This window comes from Pseudopipra pipra, chromosome 6 (genome assembly GCF_036250125.1).
Source record: "Pseudopipra pipra isolate bDixPip1 chromosome 6, bDixPip1.hap1, whole genome shotgun sequence".
NCBI classification, from domain to species: Eukaryota; Metazoa; Chordata; class Aves; order Passeriformes; family Pipridae; genus Pseudopipra; species Pseudopipra pipra.
The window spans coordinates 27,860,058-27,885,950 of record NC_087554.1 but is presented as its reverse complement, the minus strand read 5'-3'; the positions used below and the strand labels follow the sequence as shown (position 1 = coordinate 27,885,950).

The 25,893-nt window shown below is 40.9% G+C and overlaps 3 protein-coding genes across 3 annotated transcripts in view; 1 reads left to right on the top strand and 2 right to left on the bottom strand.

Annotated features, from left to right (window-relative positions):
- The window catches only part of STARD9 (StAR related lipid transfer domain containing 9), a 102,377-nt gene extending 92,397 nt beyond the window's left edge, over positions 1 to 9,980 (bottom strand). The window contains exon 1 of the mRNA XM_064658148.1: positions 9,887 to 9,980. Within this exon, the coding sequence (XP_064514218.1) occupies positions 9,887 to 9,933 (47 nt within the window). The 5' untranslated portion in view covers positions 9,934 to 9,980. The remainder of the gene's footprint in view (positions 1 to 9,886) is intronic.
- Positions 9,981 to 12,689: 2,709 nt separating this feature from the next.
- HAUS2 (HAUS augmin like complex subunit 2) lies at positions 12,690 to 17,868 on the bottom strand. The gene is made up of 6 exons (XM_064658144.1): positions 17,275 to 17,868; positions 16,964 to 17,056; positions 15,103 to 15,172; positions 14,149 to 14,281; positions 13,375 to 13,483; positions 12,690 to 13,237 (listed from the first exon to the last, which is right to left on the bottom strand). The coding sequence occupies exons 1-6, from the start codon at positions 17,851 to 17,853 to the stop codon at positions 13,088 to 13,090; spliced, it is 1,134 nt and encodes a 377-aa protein (XP_064514214.1). The 5' UTR covers positions 17,854 to 17,868; the 3' UTR covers positions 12,690 to 13,087.
- LRRC57 (leucine rich repeat containing 57) lies at positions 17,573 to 24,146 on the top strand. Its single transcript, XM_064658145.1, has 6 exons — positions 17,573 to 17,688; positions 18,381 to 18,557; positions 19,720 to 19,855; positions 20,549 to 20,817; positions 21,265 to 21,450; positions 22,043 to 24,146. Exons 2-6 carry the CDS (start codon positions 18,474 to 18,476, stop codon positions 22,082 to 22,084), a joined length of 717 nt encoding a protein of 238 aa, XP_064514215.1. The 5' UTR covers positions 17,573 to 17,688; positions 18,381 to 18,473; the 3' UTR covers positions 22,085 to 24,146.
- Positions 24,147 to 25,893: the final 1,747 nt, after the last annotated feature.

Genomic DNA, 25,893 nt, shown 5'->3' with positions numbered 1-25,893 from the left:
ATCAGAAAAGGAACCACACCAAAATAAATAATCAAGGTGTCACAGGACCAGCCAGCCCTTCCAGAGCACTGAGCACACCTGTTGCACAGTTGCTAAGCCAAAGCAAGAGAAAGGGCAGGAACAGGGCTGCCAAGAATGGAGATCCCCTCGTTCTCCTGCAGCTTACAGCCAGAGACCAGGGAGCATAAACAAAACAACATATGGCTGCCACCAGCTCTACAAACTATACATTCAATCTCCCATAAACACGTGTTTATATCATGCTTCATTTAGGTACAAACCAGAGAACTTTGGGAAAGAAAGCACAGTTTAATACCTAAAGGCCAGGATGCAAAGCAAACTCGCAGCTGTTCTGGATGTTCTGACCTTAACTCCAGATTGCAAACACTAAAAAGCTCTCTCAGCAAAACCTGTGTTCATCAGCACAGTCTTACACATATGTGCAACAGTTTGTATTTGAATGACAAAACAAGCCATCATCCTTAGGAATGGGTGCTCTGCTCCACAGGTATGAAAGCTGTATTCTTTGCACCAATAAAATCAACTCCAAAGTACACTTCTCCAGTAAGATATTTGACTTCTGCTGCCCAGAAGTCACTGTGGCCCTAACATTTAGTTTCCTCATCCTCCATTCTTCCTCACTTCTTGAAAAATGCATGCTATGTTTGGGAAATACCTCTCCTAATTTGCTTTGCAAGAAAACGCGTTATCTGGACAAAGATAAAGCTGTAGAAAGACCATTTAATGGTGCACATCCCAGGAAAGACCTGGACCTTTTCAGTCACAGAAAGCTTTAAAAAAATGCCGACCCAGCAACAGAACAGTGACACAAGTACAGAATGCAGTGGCAGGGCTCTAATAGGGACCTACACGAGAGACCTGACAGACTGCTGCAGCAGTCCAGAAAACACAGGCAGCCCAAAGGAAATCCTACACCATTTGCTGCTCCTATGACAAATCATTTCTGCAGCCAACATGTAAAGCTAATGCAACCCTAGAGGGACAAAGACACTCTGCAAGATGTAGAAGAATGAGCCAGTGGAAAAGATTCATGGGAGAATCAAGACCCCTGAGAGGGACTTTTACACAACTTGCTGGATCTCCTGAGATGAGTTCAGACACAGAATACAGAAGTGCAAGGAGGTATACAGAGCTGGAGGAAGCAGTGGGTGGAAGGAAAGGGGGCAGTTGTTTATTTTATACTTTCCAAAATTTGCCCCACTTCTTCTCCACCCTCTCAAATAACAGTCAGGCACTTGGAGAACAAAGGAGCTGACTTTTTAAAAGTCGCCTGTTTATTTTAGAAACACGTACAGGCAATAAAGCAAAAATACTGGAGTCACTGGCAGTAGTCATGTAACAAAACAGCTTCAACAAATACAGATCAGCAAATTATTCACCAAAGTAATCAAACATACCAAAGCCAATACATACAATGCAAGTGCAAGGAAAATCTTAAATAAATTTTTTAAGAATTAAGTTTGTGTCTACTCATACAAACTTTGAAAATAACCCTGCAATGTAATCACTGCAAATACTTGTGTTTTCCTGTCAATTCCCATCACCCAAGTTAACTCCAAACTCAATCTCAATCTGTACCGAGACAGTACTTCAAAAGCAGTACAGCAATATTATCAATCTCTCCCCGCATCGAGAGATTTTTCATGCTGATTTGGGCAATCATGTAGGTTCTGGGGTTTTTTGAACAATTGATGTCAGGGTTTTGGTTTTTTTTCTACCCTTCTGTGGCTTACTCTCATGGAGAGCATCTCCACATCCTGCTTACAAACACAACCAAAACCACAAAATACAGCTACAGCAGACCTGCAGTGAGTATGGCAGATTATATGCCAGTAGTCACTGCTGTTGTCTCTTGGATTCTATCACTTGCCAGGATATGACCAATACCTATGATAGCCTACAGGTAGGGTACACATTTACCAAACTACCTTCACTTGTACCTAGGATACTTTGTGCCTTCTAAAGGCACACCTATGCAATCACCATTCAAGCAGCTTATATATAATCCTGAAGCAAATCTAACCCAAGTATTTTCTTGGTCATGAGGTCTAAAGATTTTACGGGGAAAACTTGAGTTAGATTTTTCTTTTCCTTTCCATTTACAGTATACTGTACAGTGTCTCTGCCCCTTATTTATCGGTGGCCTTGACAGAAGTATCTTTGACAAGCTGCCATCTTTGCACCTCCTGTGGGACTGGCCTTGGCCATGGGAACAAAGAAACAGACAATGCAGGGCTCATTCTAAATTTTGCTTCAGAGAACACTATCCCGGACAAAATGGGTTGAGGAGGCAGCTGTTGAGAGAAAAAAAGGGCAATGAGAAGAGCATTAAGAGTCCATGCTGCTCCATCAAAAATTGTAGACAGGAATGCCAAAGCTTTCAGCCGTTAGAGCTTCTGCACTCTACTGACAAGTTAAGGTACCTACAACAACAACTTTCCCAAACACAGCATTCCTCTGCAACATCAGCATAATATGTATCCTTATACCTGCTGCTGTAATCTGGGAAAGTTGAGGTGATATTAGTATGAAAAACCTCACTTTGGCGAATGCAGGATTTTTTATAAAAAAAAATAAAACTATCAACAATCAAGTAAATTTACCTAAAATTTGTTTTCAGTGTTTCTCATTATTCTTATTACTCAATACCATTTTGTATCCAAAAGTCAAAACTGTTTTGCTGTGTCTTGCAAACAGGAGTGCACACCCAGTCAACAATCCTCCTACCAAATTCAGAACAGATGTTTATAAATAATTCTAAAATCTATATTGAAGCCAAGTACACAGAGTTCACCAAGACAGCATGCTGCTATACTAGACATACTGCTCAAGTAATTTTTTGAAACTACTGCCAGCTGCATGGAGCTTTCATTGGCTCTAACAATGCCTAACACAATCTGAGAGTCAAAAATCACCATTCCTTGTGATTACCATCATCCTTGCACGGTTTCCCCCTAGTCTTCTTTGAAAATTATATATAACTATAAAAATACGAATATTTGGTGCAGAGACAAACATGAGGCATTGTCAGTAGTCTTTTCAGATACAGCCCTATTAAAACCGTTAAAGTCTTTACTTCATCTTACCAGAGTTCTGATACACATATTCACGAGCTAGGAGACAAAGCACAGGATGGCCCCCTTCGGTCACAGTAAGCTCTGTAATCCTGTCCATGCCATGGCACAGTACAAGAAGAGTGTTCCTGTTTGCACCACCCCTAAACTCTTTAACTGCTGGAACGGGAGCATCAGGCATCTTCCTTGATAAATACGAGTCAGAAATACTCCTGATGATAGAGCGGTGCTTTGAATCGCTGTGGAATAATGATGCTTTCCTTTCATGCAGAGGCATTGAGGGGAGGAGGGAAGAGAAGAAGAAGCCTTTTAATCTATCATACCACCAGCATTTAAAGAAGCATGAAATAAGAAGGATTTAAAACAAAGCTACAGTCCAGTCAGTCCACTTTCATCCAGCCTTGATTTCCCAGCTGTATACTGAGCAATGACATAGTATAATTCAGACTTCTGCATCAACGGAATTCTGTGCAAATGCCATATTTTCCATGCAAACCAGAATTTGGATACAAGTTCTCATTCCACCTGGACAGAACTTCAATCTGCAATCATAGTTAAATAAATGACTGTGACACTGAATGCTGTGAGGCACTGTCTCATCCCTCTTGCTTTGGTACCTCTTTCATTTTATTAATGAAAAGCAGCTACTACAGTAAACCCTTCAATTCTATAAAACTTTTATTTTCTTTTAAATCTATGCTACAGATAGGAAGGTAGTAATAAAATTTGTGAAGTGCACTGCTTTTTAAAGTTCACATAAAGCATTGGACTAAAGAAAGGGAAACTGTGGAAACCCTGACCAAAACTTGCATAGATTTTCTGTGCACAGTGGTGATGTCTCACCATGTACTGCACAAAGACTAGCAGCCAACCACTGCACCATTCCCCAGGGGAGCTGCAATCTCTACACATGAAGTCATGTCATCTTACACTTTGTGATCTTAGAGAACAAAACCACCCAGCAAAGACATGTTTCTGGCCAGGTTCTTTAATGCCATTGTGCCCCCTTTTTCTTTGCTGCATATACAAAAGTCTGATCCCTGCTCCAAAACACTTTATGCTCATAAAGTATTCTTAGGACTTGTGAGGAGATGTGTTCTATGAAAATGTAAAATTCTAGAAGAAAATAGAAGGCTTCCAAAAGCTGGTTTTGCTTTTGGTATTTGAGGACCTTGTTGTAACTGGTTTTGCATGGGCAACAAGATAAGAGACGGCCTTTTACTCTGGGAAGTAAACCATCAGTAGCTAGCACCTGATGCTCCTGGCTTAAATGAGTACAGGCACAGTATTGTCACACAGCTTGAGCAGAAGTAGCATCTTCACGGAACAGGCAGTGGTGGCCACTTAGGACATGCAGAGTCCTGACCTTTTAAGAAGCTAGAATGTCTGCCCTTTACCAAAGTTAGAAAACTTGGTTCACGCAACTGCAGGAAGAATACATCTGGTAAAAGCTGCTGATGCAGTGCACTTATCAAAACACAGATGCGGCTTATGAAAACCACCTGCTAATGCCAAGTGCAGATGCTAAGAGAAAAGATCAGCCACCTCAATGGCAGTTTACATGAAACTTCAAATAATAGACTAAGTAAAAGAAATAACTCATTTGAGGGGGGGTGGGGAGGTGTCAAGATAGCCTTAACTGTTAAAATACATTTGTTTGGGGGAGGGACTTTCTTTATAAAAGCAAAATTAAAATCTCAACTTTTCTTTTAAAAATCCCAGCTCTGCTGTGGAAAAACAGCTTGAAATCATGAGCAATGCATAAACAATGCAGTCTGTACATATTTTCAGACAGCAAAAGACCCTTGAAGGCCTGAGATAGCTCTTTCACACCATTAGGTACCAATCCCAAAACCCATGGCTTTTGAGACAGAGTTCAACTACCACTACTTGAAGAAAGAGACTGTTGTGTAACAGAGGGACACAGAGGAACAAACACTCACTCAACTATCACAGCAGATGAAAGTAGATAAAAGCCTGACATTTCTCTAGGTGGGAGAGGGTGACAGCACCAAGGTCACGTGGCATATATCTATGAAAATATACAATTGAAAAGGGTAAGGAAACAAGGTCGGGGAGAAGGAAGACACTTCACTATACTGTGAAGCCTGCCTTAGTCTAAACCTTGAAACAGCATGGGAAGTGCGTAGCAGTCCTAAGCAAGCTAAAACGTGTTTTCTGCTCTTACCTGTTACCTGTTTTTTCCTAAATTTATATATATATTTAAACTCTACTCAAACAGCACAGAAAAGCTAACATAAGCAGAAATTGAAGTTGTAAAAAAATAAATTATATGCATACTAATGATGCCAATATCTTCTGTCATTATACACTTGCATCAAATACATTTGAAATACAACAACCTGAAGGAGGTTGGTTCAAAAACTGCTTAAAAAGAGCAGCAGTGAGCAACTAGTGAAGAACAAAGATTTTAAAAGGAATATGCATGAAAAATTTGTTTTGGTGGGTATAAGGAGAACAACAACAATTTCCAATCTGATGTTAATTTTATTTTGATAAAGCATTTAACATCTGTTATGCACAAGATTCAAGGAATGTTTTCTACAAAAATTATTAAAAGTTATCACTCTTGTTAGCAGTAGGCCACCTTGTCTAAGTCTTGTGGTTACACGTGAACATGTAAAATAGCTAATAGCACAGTCCATAAAACAGCAACAAATCTTCCTTACAAAATAATTCTTCCTTCTGCTTACCATAATGTGATTACAATGAACAAAGGAGGTGGAGCACAGTAGAGAGATTAGTTAATGAAGCTGATGCTGCAGCAGATTAATAAAGACATATCCAGCAAAAACCAACAGTGATTTACTTTGCATCATTTCCAAAATTATCTGAAAGTAATTTTATTTTTGCACAGAGATTTCCTTCTGAATAGAAATGGATTTAAAATATTCACATCATAATGCACCCATCGGTTGAGGTCCTTTCTCACCTATTCAGTGCAGCTACGCTCAGAACACTGTTCAAGTCTGGCACACCAAGCACATTTCTGGGAACTTAAAGTGACAAACTTCCCCTACAGTTCCCTCTCAGACATAGGCTTACTCACCTGAGTTCTTAAGAACTCAAACTTAACTCCTTCCCCACATCCCATCCTCAAGCCTCATTAACTGCTGCATGCCAGGAAGACGATTAGAGGACTATGTCATACAGAGCAGCAGTAATGAGGAAAACAATTGCTGCAGCTCAGACTGTCATACTAAATACCTGCATAGCTGGAAGTGTGGTTCAGTTTTGAAACCTGGGACTACCCAGACATTTCTTTGATGCTCTCATTTGCCAGAGTGTGGATGACAAGGTTAGGAACTCCGGAAGGGACTGGGGAATAAAGAGCTGGCCAGAAGGCTTCAAGTTACAGCTCAGAAACAAAGCAGAAAAAGGCAAAAGGCAGCTTTCGCGTTACTTCATCTGTTTATCATCTCTTTCAGGTGACACGTCTGTGAGATTCATAGAGGATGGGAAAGTTCATTTGTGAGTTATCAAAGACACCAGGAAAGACTGCCAAATCAGAGTTCTTTGCCACTCTCTCCTTTTCCAGGCCACAGAGGCAGCTGAAAAGTGGAGACCATATTTTCAACAGCAGAATATGTCTTTTGTTTGGCTGGGTCCTGCACAAGTAACTCCCAAACTTCAGGGCGGGCCCAGCAAAGTACTTTAAAGCCTTCATAAAGCATCACAAGGCAATTTGAATGCCCTAGTGTCAAATTTTTAACTAACACCACTATAACTTTACAATTGAACTAAACAAACTTGCTGTGAATGATTTTACTCAATCCACAATCTGTGAAGGAATGCAATGTCCTGTAGTCCCTAGTGCACGCCAGAAAGAGAATCCTATAGAAATGTATGAGGATCTTCATTGTGGTACATGGCACTCTTAAAAAATTCTTCCTTCCTATCTCTAAGACTGTTTATATAGCAGCTCTCAAACTACACTGTGATAAGGAACTGAATCCTGGGTACAAACAAATTAATTGAGACCAGTTGGATGGAGAACAGAAGATGTGGATCATGGAGGGAAAGGCATGTGCTCCATCCTGGTCCCAACATGATACTGCCCTAGACACATGGATCGTTCCCCTGCCAGAGGGCCTCCCATACACAAACAGCCCGCCCTCCCTCCTCTCACATAACACAGGGCTGAGATACATTATAATAGCAATCAGCAGTCACAACGAAGTACTAGAATTGTGATGAGTTACCACAACAAAGGGACAAACGTTTGAAATTAGCAGCACATAAAAACTAGTATTGGTTTCTGCTGGCCATAAATAGTAAGAGGACATGTCCAACACTGCAGGTATTTCTGTAGCATACAAATACCCAACACAGCGTTAAGAGAGCTACCCAGGAACAAGGAGAGCTGTAGACACAGATTGGAATACTTTCTCAGCCAGTCACACTATTACCAGGTCTTGAGGGTGAGGTCTGCTATCGCAGCACCCCACTACAGACTGCGGTGTTGGCATACTCCACAAAGAAGTCAAGAAAGAAAAGGCAACAACATTCCTAGTTCACATAGTTACATGCTAGCACTGAAAGTGTTTCCATCAACAGCTTCTGACTGACAGCCAAAAATAACATTACACTTTCCTTACAAAAGTCTCACATCCAATAGACCAAGCATTAAGATGTCTGGAAATAAACGATTAATGAATTCATCAGTTTCCAGATCCTATTTAGTACCTGATTATTTATCGCTATAGTCAATTTATAGCACCCATTTCAGGGGAAATGTATTTAAACAGAACAAGTATCCATGTAATCACAAAGTAACAAATCTTTTTTAGTATGTAGAATAGTAAATATGTAATAAAGACTTTTAAAGCAATGTTACTCCAGTGAACATATTTGAGTGAATGTACTCCCAAGAACTACATTTTGATGATAAAAAAATCATTTAGTCTGTTACAGAATGACTGATAGCGTTATGAAGAACAGTGGCTGCAAAGCTATTTAAAGTTTAGGCAAAGGAAAACCTTCATTTTCTGCAACTGTACTGGCTTTATAACTATTAGGGATTATTTGTGCATAGGACCCCTCTGTCAAAGAACGCATTGTGATGGGTGTCATATAGACACAGAACAAAACGACCACTCTTTGCCTTATGCTAAATAACAAGTTGCAGATGTAATTAACACAGTTTATAAAAGATACAAACTTTAAACAGAAAGCAGGATTTTGAGAACTCTGCATTAACATCTTTTAATATCTGAATATTCAGTACATTTTAAGATGCAAAATGAACGTTCATGTGCCGTTGTAAATTAAATGAAAAGAAGCAATGAGGAAGTTTGCATGATAGTCTAGAAACAACCAACCTTGAGTTCTAGCCTTTGCCTGCAGCATTTTAATTTTTGGCACTCTTAAAAAGCCAAGTTTAATATTTTTGGCTAGAATTGAGATTGTACATATTACAGTACTTCAATCTAGTTGAACTGAATTCTTTTCTGCAGGAAGTCTTCCTTTTTAAAACCTCTAAGAGATCCTAGGAGCTGTGGCAACATGGGTACCTGTCAGAGTCAATCGCAGAGTGTGCGTACAGTGACGGTGAGAGGTTTGTGAGATGACAGTATGGAAGCAGTATAAGAAGCTGGAAAAGAGCAGGCCTTTAACCCCACTGAGAACTTTAGTCCTTTCCATGTCTATCAAGGTTACTTTAAGCCTTCACATATTTGGTATTTGCCTCAAAGTCATTACATTTGGAAAATTTTGTTCAAGGCTAAAAAGCAAGTTGTCATGTCAGACCTTTCACAGACAATATCCAGCCACTTGCCCTTTCCATTTATAAAATATTAAAATCCATCTTGAAATGCTTTTGCTGATCTCAGTTGTGGAAGCACAGTAGAAGGAACAAATGGCCTATTGCCTTTGGGGTCAAATACCACAAGACTCATCTCTGCCTCCCTCCATATCCCATTTGTCACACCATCACAAGTTGAGTGAATGGAATTACTTAACAGTCTCTCCCTGGGTACTACTCCCTGAGTTTCCTCTCTCATCTTCATACAAGCATTTCTGTTTCAGCGTTAGATTAGTTTCTACCATGTGCAGGAGGCTGTCCACCTTTCTGATCCTACCCTCCTCTCTAAACTACTGAGCTTGTACCACTTCTCAAACCATTCCTATCTGGAGTGCTATAGCATTTCTCTAACAGGAGTAAATTACCAGCCGCTGAAATTTGGGTTGCTTGCTTTTTCTCTTTCTTTTCCTCCCCAAATTTTCAAAGTCTGCACAGTTTTAAGTATGTGTTATATACAAACAACAACAGATGCTACGGCATCTTGTTGTTTGTGGGAGTTGCCTTCAAGCCGTATCATGCAGCTTTTGGGATTTCTATTGGAGCCAAGCAAGCCGGGGAGGGAGCGGAGCTGAGCGACAATGGGAATATCCGGCTCTACCTCCCGCTGGAAAAAACAGCAACAACAGGAGGGGAAGATTCCCTGACACTGGATGACAATTGTCCTATTTTGGGGAGCTCAGGAAGTGGGAAGTCACCCTAACAGCTCCACTGGGTGACTTTTCCAAGAAAACTTCCCAAGCTATTGAGCGAGCCGGCGAGAGACGTCCTGCCAGTCCTCCTGCCGTACCGCCAAGCTCCCCAGCGCCTGCGGTCCCTCCCGCAGCCCCAGCTAAGCCGCCTCACGGCGGCGATCCCGTCCCGGCTGATGGGACCGGCAGCACTGGCCGCCCCTCGCAGCCGCCCCGGCGCTTCCCCTCCGCCGCCGCGGCCGCGACCTCCCCGCGCCCCCGGCTGCGCCCCGCCGCACCTTTTGCTCAGAGGCCGGACCCGCACAGCCACCTTGACGTTGGCCATGGCTCCGCTCACGCCCCGCAGTCGCGGCCACCCGCGCCCTGGCCCCTCATCCCGCCCTCCGCCCGGGATGGGGAGGAGCGGGGAGGAGTGGAGCCGCCCGTCCCGCCCCGGAGGGGAGAGCCCGGCCCAGGCAGCCCCCGCGGAACGGGTGGAAGGGAAACTTCCGCGAGTGGAGAGGGGGCGTTTCGGGAAAAGTTTGCCCGGAGCAGCCGCACGGCAGCCTCTCCAGCACCCGAACCCCGTTTTTTGCCTGAAACAGGTTTGCCCGGGAGAGCGGGACCCCCAGAGTAAGAGACGTTGATTTCACACTTTATATCCCCGGGGATACCACTGCGCTCCCCCCCAAATTCTCACTTGCAGCAGCAAAACAACGCGGCTTTTACCTCAGAGTTCAATACCGACAGTCCGATTAGACGGGTACCGCCATGAAGGCGCTCACTAGGGACCAGCACTGTAAGCACTCCACATTAATTCGGCAGGAATTTAGGCAAGACAAGTATCCCTTCCATATAAGCGCTAAAGGAAATGTCTCAAGTGCTTTAGATTTCTTTTGCTTCTCCTTTGAGAACCTCCAGTATTCGTGTGGGTCGTACTTATGGTCTAAAAGAAAATTTTCAAACTTCCAAAGAACTATAACTGAAATCAATGTCAAACTGTTGCATTGATAGATGTTTGTGTTTAGACTAATATAAGAACCACAGAAAGATTTTTAAATCATTCTTGTTAGAATATTGTCCCTATCAGCTACTGATGTTATCGTGAAGATGCAAGAGCAAGTAGTGTTGGCATAAAGAAGATGCCAGGCTTGATAGACAATTCCTGTTTAGTTTTGACAATTCCATTTGCCAGTTCTGTTACTCAGTTTTAAATGCATTTTTTCTGGTTTTGCATTTCAAATTATGATAAACTGAGCTGTATCTGAATATCATATAGGAGTGTTTTACAGTCCTCTACTGTTTTTACATTTAAACAACTTCTGTTTGAATTGCCTTTCAACTGAACTATTTTTTTGGGACTTTAAGTATAGTTCTTTTCATGATACAATTTGCCTTAAGCTCCAGAAATGTTTAATCTAAATGAAAAAGGTACCACAATTCAGAAACCTTCCAGAGTCAGTATGGGATAGATCCTTTGGACCTGACACTTCATTCATGACTCACCCCAGAGATGCTAAAATGAATATCTACAAGCTGTGAATCACTGTATACTTCAATAGATTTATCCCTTTACATCATACTGAAGAATTAATTGGTACATCAATGGCAAATAGCAATTAGCTAAACTCTACCAACTCCACAATCAACTCTTCAGTAACAGACACAGTAAAAAAGAAAATACGCTTAACTCTTTGGGATATGGCAAAAACATGTATTTCAAGGAATTATAATGAACAAACTAACTAAAAATGTTTTCACTGTTCTCTAAAATTATTAAATTACAACAGCTTTAATTTGCCTGACCCAAATCATCACCGTAAGACAATGAGAGAGGCTAAGCCTGTGATAGAGGTACAGGACACTGATTTACACAAACACAGAAAAGACGTCTGAGATCATCGAGTCCAACCTATGACCACCTCCCCTCCTGAAGAAGTCCACAAATCTGGATTCTGTTTCTTCCCACTTCACAGAATATGAAAAGCATTTTCAGTAAAAATGTCAGCTCCTCTGCAATTGTGTGGAAGACTTTTGTTTCCACATCTGAAACAACATTGACATGGGACTTTGTACTCAAATTCTGCAATGATGTATAGCAAGTGTTCACACAAAGACCCCACTAAAGTCTGTGGAGACTCAAACACTAGTTTATATTCTCAGATTCTATCTAGTGACATTCTGCTTGACCTAATCAAAATTGTTTCTATCCTCTTAACTTTTCTCAACAGCAGCAGAAAGGAATGTCAGTTATACTTACATAGTATGCTAGAGAATTGTTAAGTTGGATGCCTTGTCATCACACCCAGCAGAATGATGTAATCCAAAAGATCAAAATGGGATTCTCAGAAAATTTCAAATATTAAATAGACCAGTTGCAAGTAAGTCATAATAGAGTGTGTTCAACAAAGAGCCAAAGATTTCTTTCTTAATTCTACTTTTAAACGCAATAATCAGATAAACTTGTGAAATTTGTGGTACTGAGCCACCTAGTGGTTACTTTCAAAAAGCAAAGGGCTTCTATTTCAGCAACAGAGATCAACAGACTGGATGTATGAAGAATTCAGATAAATGACACAGCAGTACAATGGAATACATCCACACCACTTCCAGTCTGCTCTGTATCCTGAATACAAAACTGGACATCCTCCGCAGACAACCAACTATCCTGCTTTATAGATATGTATGTATACACATATATATATATGTCCTGCCAGTAACATTTTACCAACCAGTCTTTTCCGGATCTAGAAGTCAGGTTACAAACTGGAACAATCAATGCTTTTGATAAACTGTTGGTCTTAGCCATGGAATAAAAGTTTTATTCTAAGGGGGACACTGACATAAGAACAGGCAACAGAAGAAGAGGATCTGAAGAATATATTTATCACTACCACTGAAGTATGGTTTGCAAATTGGTCGATCTGTCTTATATCATCAAGTCCATTCCCCGCTTTCCCACAAAACCACATAATAGTAAAAATAAACTGTAACTTGCAACTAATTTAATTTCATGGTTGGAACTCCTGTGGAAGCATAAGCTTTCGTCTGTAATTTTAATTTATGGGATTTTTGCAACAAAATAAAAAGCAAGAAACTGAGTTCTTGAAATCTAGTGCTTTTATTAAAGTTTAAAGTGGCATAAAAAATACAATGTTTTATCAAGATTCTTAAAAAAAATTAATAAAGACACTAGAGCAAATGCGTAAGAAATTATCAAAACATATTTCCATTAAAGATACGGCCTCCAAGGGAATCCTATCCCGCTACTCCAAAAAGTAATTCCTTAACAGGCTTCTCAATAGCCTGTCTTCCTGTGAGCTACCGCTCACTATCCTTTTTTTCCAGTAAATAGTTGGAGAACTGTTACTTAATAACAGAAATATAACTACCTGCAAAGTCTCTACTGGATTACAACACAACTGTGTTGCAGTTTTCACAGAAGATCATAAGAAGGTAGTTTTTTGAAGGAGGAAATCCTATTTGAGGAAAATGATTTGTTAGGTTAAATATAAGCCAAAGTCCAACTCAGCACGATTGCGTATGCTGTCAGAATACACTTCTTTTTGCAGTTCTCTCCATTTCAGTATTTGCTCTGTCAGCTCCTCCAATTCCATCACGAACACCTCTGTTTTTGTCAAAGCGGTGTCCTAAAGCAGAAAAGGGTTGGATTTAATCTCTGTATATCCCATCAATCTAGCAGAACATAAAAATAACCTAAACAATTAAACAGCATTCCATTCTTAATGCTGAACAAGACAGCAGGCTCAGTTCTTTTGCTACTCACCATATTCTTCATCATATTTGGCACCTGAGGGATGCTTCTTACAGACTGCAAATGGCTTTCAAGCTTCTCAGTAAAAGTCACCGCATCAGTCAACAACTCTACTATACACCTGTAACCAAGAATGAGCCCTCTACTCAAAAGTTGTGCTAAACAATGAGAATTTAATACTTACAAGTTCTTATTTCTTTGCCCTGATTTTCTTAGTCCTCTTCTCCAGTTTTATGCATGTTCCCAACATCTAATTAATTTTTCTGCAATTACACTTATTTTATGACTCTCAGCAACAAGTAGGGCAGGAGTTACAGAAGTAATATCCACTTCTTCAGTAACTGGTTAGATTTTTAGACCATAAGAAGAAGGACTATATTTTTAAAACATGCACTATGCATGTCTGGCAATCATTCACACTTATTCTGAGCAAGTGACAGGGGAAGGAAGATACTCAACACTAAAGTAACAATTCCTGCTCTAGAGAAGCTTAATAAATCAAGCATTTAGCACATTTGTTTAAAAAAATACATTGCAAGTTGTTCTGTAGTCTTCTGAAGACAACACCAATAACCTAAGTAAATATTCAGAAAAATATGTATCACTACCTTCCTGTGAATTTATCAAAGACTAAACTACTGGCTTTTAGCTGAGGTTCTGCTACCATTTTTTACTTCTATTCTTAGCAATGGAAAGATGAATGAAAGCACGTGATTTTTACTGCCTACTAGTTCAAATTAATTTGGACTCATGCAAACAAAGAACAATTATTTTCTGTGTGCCTACTTGTGGAAAGTAGCTTCAATAGGCAGGCTCTCTTGATATCTGGGTTTTATCAACCTCTTTCTGAGAGCTCTCTTCTCTTTCAATACAGCTTCCAAGTGACTGTTCATATCTTGCAAAATCTCATACTTTTTCCCTATAAAATAAAATTGCAAAGTTGAACCTACTGTCCTGCTAAAACAAGAGCAACATTTCTTCTGGAGAAAGACAGAGAGAGAAAAAACACTGATCTATTGCACTGGACAATTTACACGCAAGAGAGACATTAGTCAGAATGGTGTTTGTTGGAGTGTGTGTGATTTAGTATCAGCATGCACCTCAAAGTCACAATACCTACTTTAAAGAGATACAGATATGTTAATGGTTTTACATTATCTATAGTTTTAAATAAATTCTATTTGAGATGAAGTCAATTTCTTGAACTCTACCATAGCACTGAAGTAATACAATAGATTTCATTAGCCTAGCACAATAGTAGCAAGCTAGAATGTTTTTAAGCATCCATAAAATCATAGTGTGAAAAGTGTGAAATAATAAAGAAATGAATACAAATGCTCCCGAAGTGCTAAATTAAAAATGCAAGTAATTTTAGGGGCATACAGATGCAACAGAAATACACTGAGTTTCTGGAAAAGAAGTACAGCAGCACATGCAGGCCAAGCGTTACTGATGATCTCAGAACTCACGCTCCACTGACACTGGGGAGCTGAGCACCCCCTCACACTTTTTTGGAGAATGAGTTGCACACAGAGCTTCTACTGAGACAGCAGAAAGTGCAAGTTCAAATAGTATGGAAACATTCTTTAGGTGCTAATAAAACCTGTACCACCTCTAACAAGCTATCCAGAGATGACTGCTACAGTAACTTCTAGAAATCTGATATACTCAGATGAAATATTAATCTGCTGATTAAGTAATTTAAGACTCTTAGTTTTTCTCTGGTATAACTGCACTTACCTAAGTAAAAAAGGTGAGTAATGTCTGCTGTCTCATTCTCCAACTGCATCATTTCAGTTTTCAGTTTTATCTACAACAATAATAACATCAAATGAAAATTCATTTTAAACATACTTATCCAGATATTGTTGACTCTCTTGGTGTGGAGGAGGAAGTAGAAAGAGAAAAAATGAGAGCATACATGTGAAGGAGAGTGAGCATTTGTGTGAGAGCATGTTCCCATGCCCCCTGAAGTGTTTCTACTACTGGGTGGTAGTAGTTGGTCAATAGGAAACAACTGTTTAAAAAAAATAATTTTGCAACTTATTGGTAATTTGTGCTGGAAAAGACAGATCCTGTAATTCATTCCTAAAACACAGAAACTTATGATAGACTCATAGAATAGTTTGGTTTGGAAGGCACCTTGAAGATCATCTAGTTCCAAATGCCTGCCAAGGGCAAGGATATCACCCACTAGACGAAGTTGTTCAGAGCCCCATCCAACCTGGCCTTAAACACTTCCAGGGATGGGGCATTCACAACTTCTCTTGGCAACCTGTTCCAATGCCTCACTATCCTCACAGTAAAGAATTTCTTCCTAATATTTAAATCTAAATCTCTCCTCTTAGTTTAAAGCCATTCTGCCTTGTCCTAGCACTATCTACTCATGTAAAAAATCACTCTCCCTCTTTTTTAAGCCCCCTTTAAGTACTGGAAGGCTGCCAAACAACTCCAGTTCTCTCAGCCTGTCTTCACAGGAGAGGTGCTCCAGCCCTCTGATCATCTTCATGGCCCTTTCCTGGACTGTCTTTCTTACGCTGATAACCCCAGACCTATATGCAGAGACATAGTAGAAAAGGAAACAAGGACACAAGGACAGAGTAGAAAAGGAGAATCATCTCCCTCAATCTCCTGAGTGCTTTTGATGCAGCCCAGAATGAGGTTGCCTTTCTGGGCTGTGAGCCCACACTGTTGGCTCACGTCCAGCTCTTCATCCACAAGAACCCCTAAGTCCTTCACCACAGGGCTGCTCGTGATAAGCTCATCTCCCAGTCTGTACTCAGGTCTGAGACTGCCCCAACCCAGGTGCAGAAGCTTACACTTGGACCTGGTGAATTTGATGACTTCCCATGGGCCCACTTCTCAAGCCTGTCCAGGCCCCTCTGGATAATATCCTGTCCTTCTGTGGTGTCAACTGCACTGCTCAGCTTTGTGTCACGTGCAAACTTGCTGAAGGTGCACTTGATCTCGCTGTCTACGCCATTGATAAAGATATTAAAAAGCACCAGTCCCAAGACAGAGCCTTGAGGGACACTACTTGTCACCAGCCTTCACCTGCACATAGAGCCATTGACCACAACTTGCTGGCTGTTTTCATCCAGCCAATTCCTTAATCACTCTTCAAATCCATGTCTCTCCTACAAAGCAAGTTTCATAATCTATATAGTGTCTAAAACAACATTATAAAATACAAGCCAACAGTCAATTCAGGCAGTAGGAAATGACTGAGGTTACCTCTTGGTAACCAACAAAATGGTCTAGTTGCCTATAAAGAAATACATTTCTGTGAATTGAAGTCAGCTACAAATTTTTATTTACTTTTCAGTTTCTTCAGAACACTTCAGGTAACACTTCAGTTAAAGGTGCAGCTTTCTGAGTCTTTCTACTTATAGCAAAAACTTTCGTTTCATAGTTTTGTTCTTACCATTATGACAACTCAGTCCACTGAGGAAAAAAGCGCCAACTGTTAGAGAGCTGAACTGTTAAAAAACCCTCAAAACATGAAACATGGCACATGGCAGCCTGACACTTCATTGGGAGCTCTGTACTACCTCCAAGTACTGAAGTGTTGAGTGTACACTGACAACAGTAAAGGCTGTACCTCATTGATTTCAGCTTGCATGTTTGCCATTCTTTCCATCTCTGAGAATTTCACAAAGCATGGCGTTTCTCTGCGAGTTAAATCCAATGTCTCCTGTAAGAAGAAAACAGTGGGAAAACACACAGTCGGCAGCAAGAACGTATCAGGCACATTCTCAATAATGGCTTTTAATGGTTTAAAGTTATTGATGCTCTCCTGCGCTATGCGATACAGTACGTTTCGCCCGAACAACCCATAGGACACAAGCATTATTTCGCGGCGCTTTTCCTCGCTGCCGACAGCTTGCGCAGCCCCCCGGCCCCGGGTGGTACCTGAGTCACGGCGCCCACCGCCAGGCACCGCTCCAGCAGCGCGGCCGCCGCCGAGGGCTGCCCGGGCTTCCAGAGCGGGCGGGAGCCGCTCCGCTCCTCATGGCTGCTCACGTCCAGCCCGGAGCTCAGCTCCAGCTTGGGCTCGTCCACCCTGCGGGGGCAGGGCCTGGCGGACTCCACGGCTGCGAGTGCGTGGCGCCTCTCTAGCCCGCCGGGCTTTCCAGTCTCCCGGTGGGACGCCTCCGAGGCGGAGAGCCCGCCGGCCGCCATGCTGGGCGTGGCAGGAAATTGGATGCGCGTCCGGTTCCGGGCAGCCGGTGGGCGCCGCTGAAGCGGAGGTTCTGGAAGGGCGGAGCGAGGGGGCCGTGCGGGGGCTCCGCCGCTGCCGGACGTCTGCGTGCGGAGCCCGGACAGGTGGGTTGGGCCGGACCGGGCCGGGCCGAACCGGGCCTGGCCTGACTCGGCTGCCGCCGGCTGACCCCGGCTGCCCTCGACGGGGCTGGGGTCGGGGCCCGAGCACCGCGAAGGGTTGGGGCGGGGGCTGCTGCCGTGGCGCCGGAAGCGCTTCTCTCCTGTCATGCTCCCCGTGCCGGCTGTTTAAGAGGTGTCCCAGGCTTTATTTCCCATTGCGAACCCGACACTAATCCTCCGGCCTGTGACTCGTGCGTCCTGGGATTAAACCCTGCTGGGATAACGAAGATGGATGTCGTGTGTCTGCAAACAGGGCCACGGCAGAGGAGTCAGTTCTCTATTAAGTAGAATAAATGTTTCCAAAACCGCAAATAAAACCGTAGTATTGTCGGCAGGCCAGGGCTGGTAGGTGCCGCAGGAATCACGGCCAGTTTTCGTGGAGAATCTCCTTACGCTACAGGGCGCTGAAAGGCGAAATGTGCAGCTTTTCCACTTAGTTTTAACTGTGCTTGTTACATCGTTTCCATAATAAAACTGCTATAATGAAGGCACCTTAAGCTAGGCAAATCTTTTGAGTTGTAGGTTTTAGTTATGAGGGAGATGAAAACGCAGCAGTGAAATGTTTGTGTGTTGAAATACCTGTAGTGTTGGAGAGAGTGCACATAAAATGACTTCTTACATTTGCTTTATCACAGAGACTTTGGATTGCAGTTCTCTAGCACAGAGTAACAGAGAAACTGGCTGAGACTGTCACTCGAATGCCGTGTGCTTGACAGAGAATTGCTAGGATGGGCAACAGTGCATTAAAAGCCCACCTGGAGACAGCACAGAAAACTGGTGTGTTTCAGCTGACTGGAAAGGGACTTACTGAGGTAATGTAACAGTAGGGGAAACATGGCTGTTTGTGTGCATGACTGACACTTTCGGAGAGAAATTCTCACCTCATTGTCATAACGCATGTATTTCTCGCAAATGGTGATGGAAAATATTTCAAGATTTATTTTCTTTTTTCCTTTTTGCCTGCATTGTCTTCTGACTGAGGATTTATCTGTCAGGGCACTTGTATGCTTATGACCTTGTGTTCTAGAGTGCGTATATGTTCAAGAAGTATTAGTTATTATGTACTTTTTTTAAAAAACAGCTATAAGCTTGAAGGGGAAAATATACATTTTGTAAGCATATTGTTACTTAGAAAGATACTCCACAATTTGTTACATTTAGATACTTAGACTGTATTTAATTGTAGTCATACCAATAGTCTGTTCATTGGGCTGTAAGCATCCTGAGAGTTTATTATATTGGAAATTGTCTTGACTTAGACTCAACTGCAGAAAAACACACCATGTTCTGGAACCATTAGTCAAGCAGCAGGTCACAGGATAGCCAAAATAACTATATTGCTGTAATTTTCCGAGACTTCTCTAAAGTGTCTTCTTCCACTGTGCTGCCTTCTCTCTTTTTCTCTGTCAAACCAAAGGAGAATCAAACCCACTTGCTTATTCACCAGGACTCCTTGATGGTGATTGTCAGGTTTTTCTTTTTTTAGCTCAGTTTCAAGGCTCAGTACCAAAGTGATACAGGGTGTAAATAAGAGTAAGGAAAATGCTATACCTAATTATTGAAAAAGGAAAGCAAGTGAAAAATTTCCCAATCTTACTCTGCTAAAATATGTCATTGTTAACTGGCTGTAGGATATTTTAAATGACAGGCATGTTTTAAGAGAAGCACACAAGAGGACTCAAATGTAAACAAGCTTCCTTCTCCCTTTTTAATTTTAATACTTTGGATGAAAAACTACTCCTCGTAGATATTAGTGTTTTCTTTATATGCTTTTTTACTTCCCCAGATGAAAAATTATTTTAAAAAATATGCATTAAGCAAATTTGCCAATTACACCATGGTGATTGGACATTGCAATGCATATGACAGTATGTAACAGCGATCCAAATTCCAGTTAAAATTTTAAGCTGTATAACTTGAACATTCAAAATTGTATCAACTATTTAAATGCTGTATCTTTTTTCTCCCCCATAGTTTCCTGAAGATCTGCAGAAGCTAACAAGCAACTTAAGGACAATAGATTTGTCGAACAACAAAATAGAACTCTTGCCACCTCTCATTGGAAAATTTTCCTTTTTGAAGAGCCTTGCTCTAAACAACAACAAACTGAGTATGCCTGCTAATTAATATCTCCACAGATTTTTAAAATAATAACCTGTGTTCTCTGATCAGAAACTAAATTTATTAAATTTAACTCTCACAGGATGTAAACGGGGAGGTTAGTCACTTAAACTGAAATTTTTGGAATTCATGTACAGCATAAAAATCCCAAAAACAGAAACTCTACAAAATTAGTTGCCAACTTAGTTGCCTTATGTTTTACAATGACACATGAGCACTTAAAATCATAAGGTTTTTGTTCTGTGACTTGTCTGATCTGAGGGTTTAACAGTGTCATATGGTTTAGTACTTGCATAGAGAACAGGTAATGAAGATGATGATGTAGACAATGTTGCTGGCCATTCAGAGGTTGTTACTGCTTCTGTTTGACAAACATCCAACTTTATGGAAAAATTAGAATGAGGTAAAAAAACTAGGTTTTAATGCATTAATTAGGTATTATCTGCCTTTTTGAAACAAACATAATTTACAAACCTTTGACTCCATAGTGCAACTCAGGAGTGCTAAAGGTTATACACCTGCGTAGGCAGAATGAGGGATGAATGGAAAATGGGGAGGAAGTCTGTGAGAAATTACTTAATATAGTACTGCTCTCTATGCAGAAGCTTACTTGAATTAAAGAGGTATTAATGTTTACTGCTCTTAGTTCACGTCATATGTTTGTTCTGTCATTTATTTCTAGATGCTTTACCTGAGGAGTTGTGTAAACTGAAAAAACTGGAAACACTGCACTTGAATGGCAATCACTTGAGGCAGTTACCAGCTGCATTTGGACAACTTTCAGCTCTCAAAACCCTGAGCCTTTCTGGAAACCAGCTTCGGACTGTGCCTACACAACTCTGTGGTCTTCGCCACTTGGATGTGGTAGATCTTTCGAAAAACCAGATCCAAAATGTGCCCGACAGTGTGGGAGAATTGCAGGCTATCGAACTCAATTTGAATCAGAATCAGGTCTGGTAATTGAGATATTACCTAGATTTAGAACATGGTTTATCTTGGACTTAGTACATCCACGGAACATAACATGAGAGTATCAAAACTTTATAGCTAAAAGACATCTGGACACAACACAAATGAGGGATCGTAACTAGAATTTACATACCAGTACATCCAAGTGCCTGATTTGATTAACAAATCTGGAATTTAGTCAGGCAGAAAATTATTTGAACAGTTCTTGAGTAGGAATGTGGTAAACATATGTGTAGGTTGCCTGTCATCATGGAAGAAAAAAAATTAGTTGGATTTTTGATAATTTGTTGCTTATGCATTCTAACTAGTTAATGTAGTTTATATTTACAACATGGTAATTGTTCTGTATAAGTCTGAAACAAGTCACTTTAATGATCATGGATCACTACCATTTTAATCTGATTTCTCTTTTCTGTTTATTTCTACAAGATTTCCCAGATCTCAGTGCAGATATCCCACTGTCCACGCCTCAAAGTCTTGCGTTTAGAAGAAAACTGTCTAGAACTCAGCATGCTTCCTCAAAGTATCCTTAGTGATTCCCAGATCTCACTGCTTGCAGTAGAAGGCAACCTCTTTGAAATCAAGAAACTCAGAGAACTGGAAGGTTATGACAAGGTTTGTGGGTTGTGGGGGTTTTTTTTTGGTGTTTTTTTTTTTTTTTTTTGGTCGGTTGAGGTTTTTTTGTTTTGTGTTTTTTTAACAAGTGAAGTCCTTACCCGGTACCTCCTCAGAATACTAAGCATTTATGCTGGTGAATAAAAGCACAAAATAGTATATCAGTATTGTCACTGGTATTGGATTCACAGCTTATCTCTAAAAAGAATATCAAGAGTTCTTCAAATATTAACTTTCTCATAGGATTCAGGATTAATGATTTTCATCAGCATCTCTTAAAGGGCAGCTAATGATGACAGGTGTGTGTCTTCACTTTGATGGGACAAAAAATAATGGATGCTTCATATTTAACATTATTTCGTCTTTAACACTTGAGACTTGACCATTAGTCTGAATTGCAGCAAATGGCATAAATTTTTGGGGAGTTTTTTGTTCATTTGAAATTAAAGCTCTAATGGTTACATCTGGGATATAAAAATATGCTTTAGATGCAGAATGTTTTTGAGTCTGAGTGCAGAAGCTTAGCTGCTTTTAGCAGTAACGAATCCTCTATTAATTTCTGAATCTTAGATGGTTTTTGTTTTCTTTGTAGTACATGGAACGATTTACAGCTACAAAGAAGAAGTTTGCATGATCATTATTCTGACCCGGTATGTTACTAATAAGAAGAGAGACTAGAAGTACCTGCTTCACTGACTTAAACCAAGACTGATGAAGGAAATGATCAGAGTACTCCTCCTCTAGTAGTCTGATAGAGCCTGTTAAGGCTGCACTGAATAAACTTGAACTAGAGAACATAGGTATTGAACGGATGAACCTGCCCAGGGGCCAGTTTTGATTTTTGTGCCACAATAGCTTTTAACACAGTACGTGTTCTCCTTTGTCACGGCTTGTTCTTTCACAGAGAAAGGGAATGAGCATTTCAAAGTTGCCAGTTCCCTTTTGTCATGAAGCTGGCTGTTGATTTGTAAGAGGATTATTTCTTCTGGAAACAGTTTTCCATGATAGAACATGGAAGTTCTACCACCAAAGCATTGTATGTCTTGCAGTAAGCACTATTCTACAGAGAAGAACTTCTATAGGCAAGGTTTTAATTTATAACCTGTATGAGTTTTTTTTATGAAGCACAAGTAGTTGTGGTTAAATGTGTTATTAACAGCTTCCAGTAAACAAATTGTGGTTTGAGCATCCTTCATTCATATTTTATTGTATAGGCTTTCTTTTCCCATAAGCAAGAATTGCACTACAGCCCACTTCTGCTTGAGCTTTATTGAATAAAAACTAGGTTCATCTTCAATGTATTTACTAAAAATGTATATTGCTAGAAAATACAATATCCTTGCACTGACTCTTGTACAGAGCAATGCTGAAGGTTTTAGTCATCAGCTCACTGCTGCTGCCTTACTATCAAAAGCACCTAGAAAGAGGTAAAAATGTATACAATTATGTAACTTATACTGAAAAGGAAAATGTACTTGTATATTTTAGTAAATTATTTTCAAAAAATCAGTTCATTTGGTGTAACTCCTGCTGTTTTCACTTTAATAAGTAGTATTAAGCTGTCACTGAAAGCCCTCACTTAGGTACTTGGGTCTGTCAGTTGTTGGTAACAGCTACACTTCAACATAACAGCCAAAATTAAGATTAGCAGTAAGCGGTTCTTTTATAAGATACTAAGAGAGGTATCTAGTTCCCTATTTGTAGCTATTCAAAGGATGGATGTGATCCATCATTTAACAGGCAACCAGTTTGTCATGGTTTGAAAATTGCCCCCCCCGGAGCCAGGGGGCCCAGAGGTGATTGGGTGCCAGGGCAGTCTCCCCTGGAGGGCCAATCACTGCTCGTTTTGTTCGCTCCTGTGAAAAATCATATATACACAACCGGTGGGAGTTGTTGGCAATCAGTCTGTCTGCCTGCTGCTGTGTGAGTGTGTGGGTGTGAGGAAGGCCCACGGGTGGCAGGGCCCCCTTTTTTCCCCTCCGAGGGAAAGGGGGGCCCTGTGGCCCACAACTCTGGCCTAAGCCAGGGTTGGAGGCAGCATTGGAGTGAATGTGTGTTATGAGGGAAGGGACTCACAGCACCTAAAGGTAAGTGGGAGAGAGGAGCCAAGCCCTCTTCCCCCCATCTTTGCAGCTAGACTGCGGAGGGGCTTCTTCTTTTCCCTCTCACTGTAGAGGGGACGCTCAGCATTGGAGCAGAGCCAAAGTGGACGGGCGGAATGCAGCCCGGTGCCAGGGAGATAACCCCAGGTGAAATTGGAGACGGACCAGAGAAAGGCCCAGAGGATGTCCTTGCAGTGATTTAAAATGGAGGACAGCCGAAAACTCGGAGAAGGAATGAACACTCCAGGATGCGTACTGTGATACAGTACAGAATCGAGGTATGAGAGAGAGAATCACACAGCAGAGATGGCACAGAACCAAGGAGAAAGGACTCAGAGCTATCTTCTTGGACTTCGTCAGGAAGAAAAGACTTCAGCAAACAGCTGGAGGTTGGTGGGGGGAATGAATCAGGTTCCCTGAACACTCCCACGAGAGAAAGACTGGTTACCTATCAGCCTGAAGGGCTTTTCCTGGACTGAATTAAGGGAGAAGCTTAAAGGGACTGATAGAAGTGTGTAATATTATATATATAGTTGCTTTTAGCTTGTACAGTATATTTATTTGTGTAAAATAAATTTATATATACTTCCCCTTTTCCCTTGTAGAAGCCTCTTGCCTGAAAGTTTCTCTTCGGTGTTGAGATAAAATTGTGGGAAGGGGTGGGGGAAGCCTGGAAATTGGATTTTGGATTTTTGTGGTGGCTCAAACCACCACACAGTTTTCTTTAAGAATCCAATTCCACCACTTTATGAAAAAAACAACCTACTAGCTTTTCATAAGAAGTAGCTGATGGCAGACAGCTTTTCTGAGGCTACTTTGTTTTGCAAGACATAACTAGGGAAGTGCTTTAAGAACACATAATGCAAGGCCCTATAGAGTCAGAAATCTATTCAGCTTCATAATAATAGATTCCACAGATTATGACGTGTAAAGCCAGTAGCAAATAAAGCCTGTGGGCTTGTTCTAAAGTTTACCTCCTTCCACTTGATACCTAAATCCCATTTGAAGTACTAGTTTTTCCTAGAGAGTTGCTGTGCACAAGATATGAACAGAACAAAGCCTTCCAGTTACCAAATTTCCCTTTGCATTCACCAGCTCTGACAACTCTAGAGTGGTCTATCATCAATATGTATACACTTGGCAATGTGGTGCCACTCTGCTGTGGTGGCATTTTGGTTTTATTATTTTTTAACAGGAAATATGTGTGCACAGAGATGCTGCTTCTCTCATTTAACATTTATTTTCTATTCAACAAAGAGGTGTAAGAAGAGATGGTAGAACAGTTGAAAATTATGGAGTTAGCAATGCTATAAAAAAGTCTTACTGCTTTTGGAAGCATTTGAGAAAATAAGTCAACATTTCTTTTATGTGATCACTAATACATTTAGAAACCTTTCAGTTACTCATTGTTAGGCTCCTTTGCTACTTTGGAGTTATGACAACTATCAGAGCTTTTGTACAGCAAAATGGAGAAAGCACCATGGAAAATACTGATTGGAGCAGAGTTAGTTCTGGATTAACAAAACTTGTTCCAGAACAGAAGACGACTGTTTCAAGGAAAAAAGAACTGGCTGATACCCTTACATGTTTAACTCACAGCAGTGAATAACTGTGACCAAGTCACATAGTAGAATGCTGTTCTATACATTTCAGTGCTCTGTATCGTCTACTAGTAGTTTTATAGTGGGAGTTTGTTTTCCCTTCTCATCACCCCTACTCTACAACTGAAGTTATAAAATCATTTTATTTCCATGCACAATTACACTTGCAGTTTCATAGCCTTGGAATTACTGAAGTAGAAGATGCTACCCTAGTTAACAAAGTAAACCATTCATGTATTTTATTTCAGACCTTTTGCTCTCCAATTTTCCATTTCAGTACGATACATGTCATCCATCTATTCAAACAGCATTTAGACACAGCATTGCTTCAAGTGCAGCAAAGGTGAATTAGCAACTTAGTCACTGCATCGTGTAAACAGTGAATTGTTTCACCATATAGCCTTCACAGAGGTAAGTTCTGCAGGTAGCTGCACAAGCAGCACATGCTGGAATTCATACTGTAGCTATTGCTGTGTTAAGAAGATTGGTCTTTCGTCAAGGCATAGACTAGCTTGAATTTACCAATTATTGCCATTTAAGTGTACCCCTGGGACATGTGCTGCCTGCTCAGAATAGTTACGAAAGCAGGCTGTTCCTAATCTTTTTTTTTCTAGTTACTATATTAGTAATATACTATACTAGAAGTACTTTTTCCAAGCCCTTCCCAGGTAGGCTACTCTCTCTTGCAGCTCAGAACTGTTGCTAGTCAAAAGTGTGTATTTTCCCCCCACACCTACTCC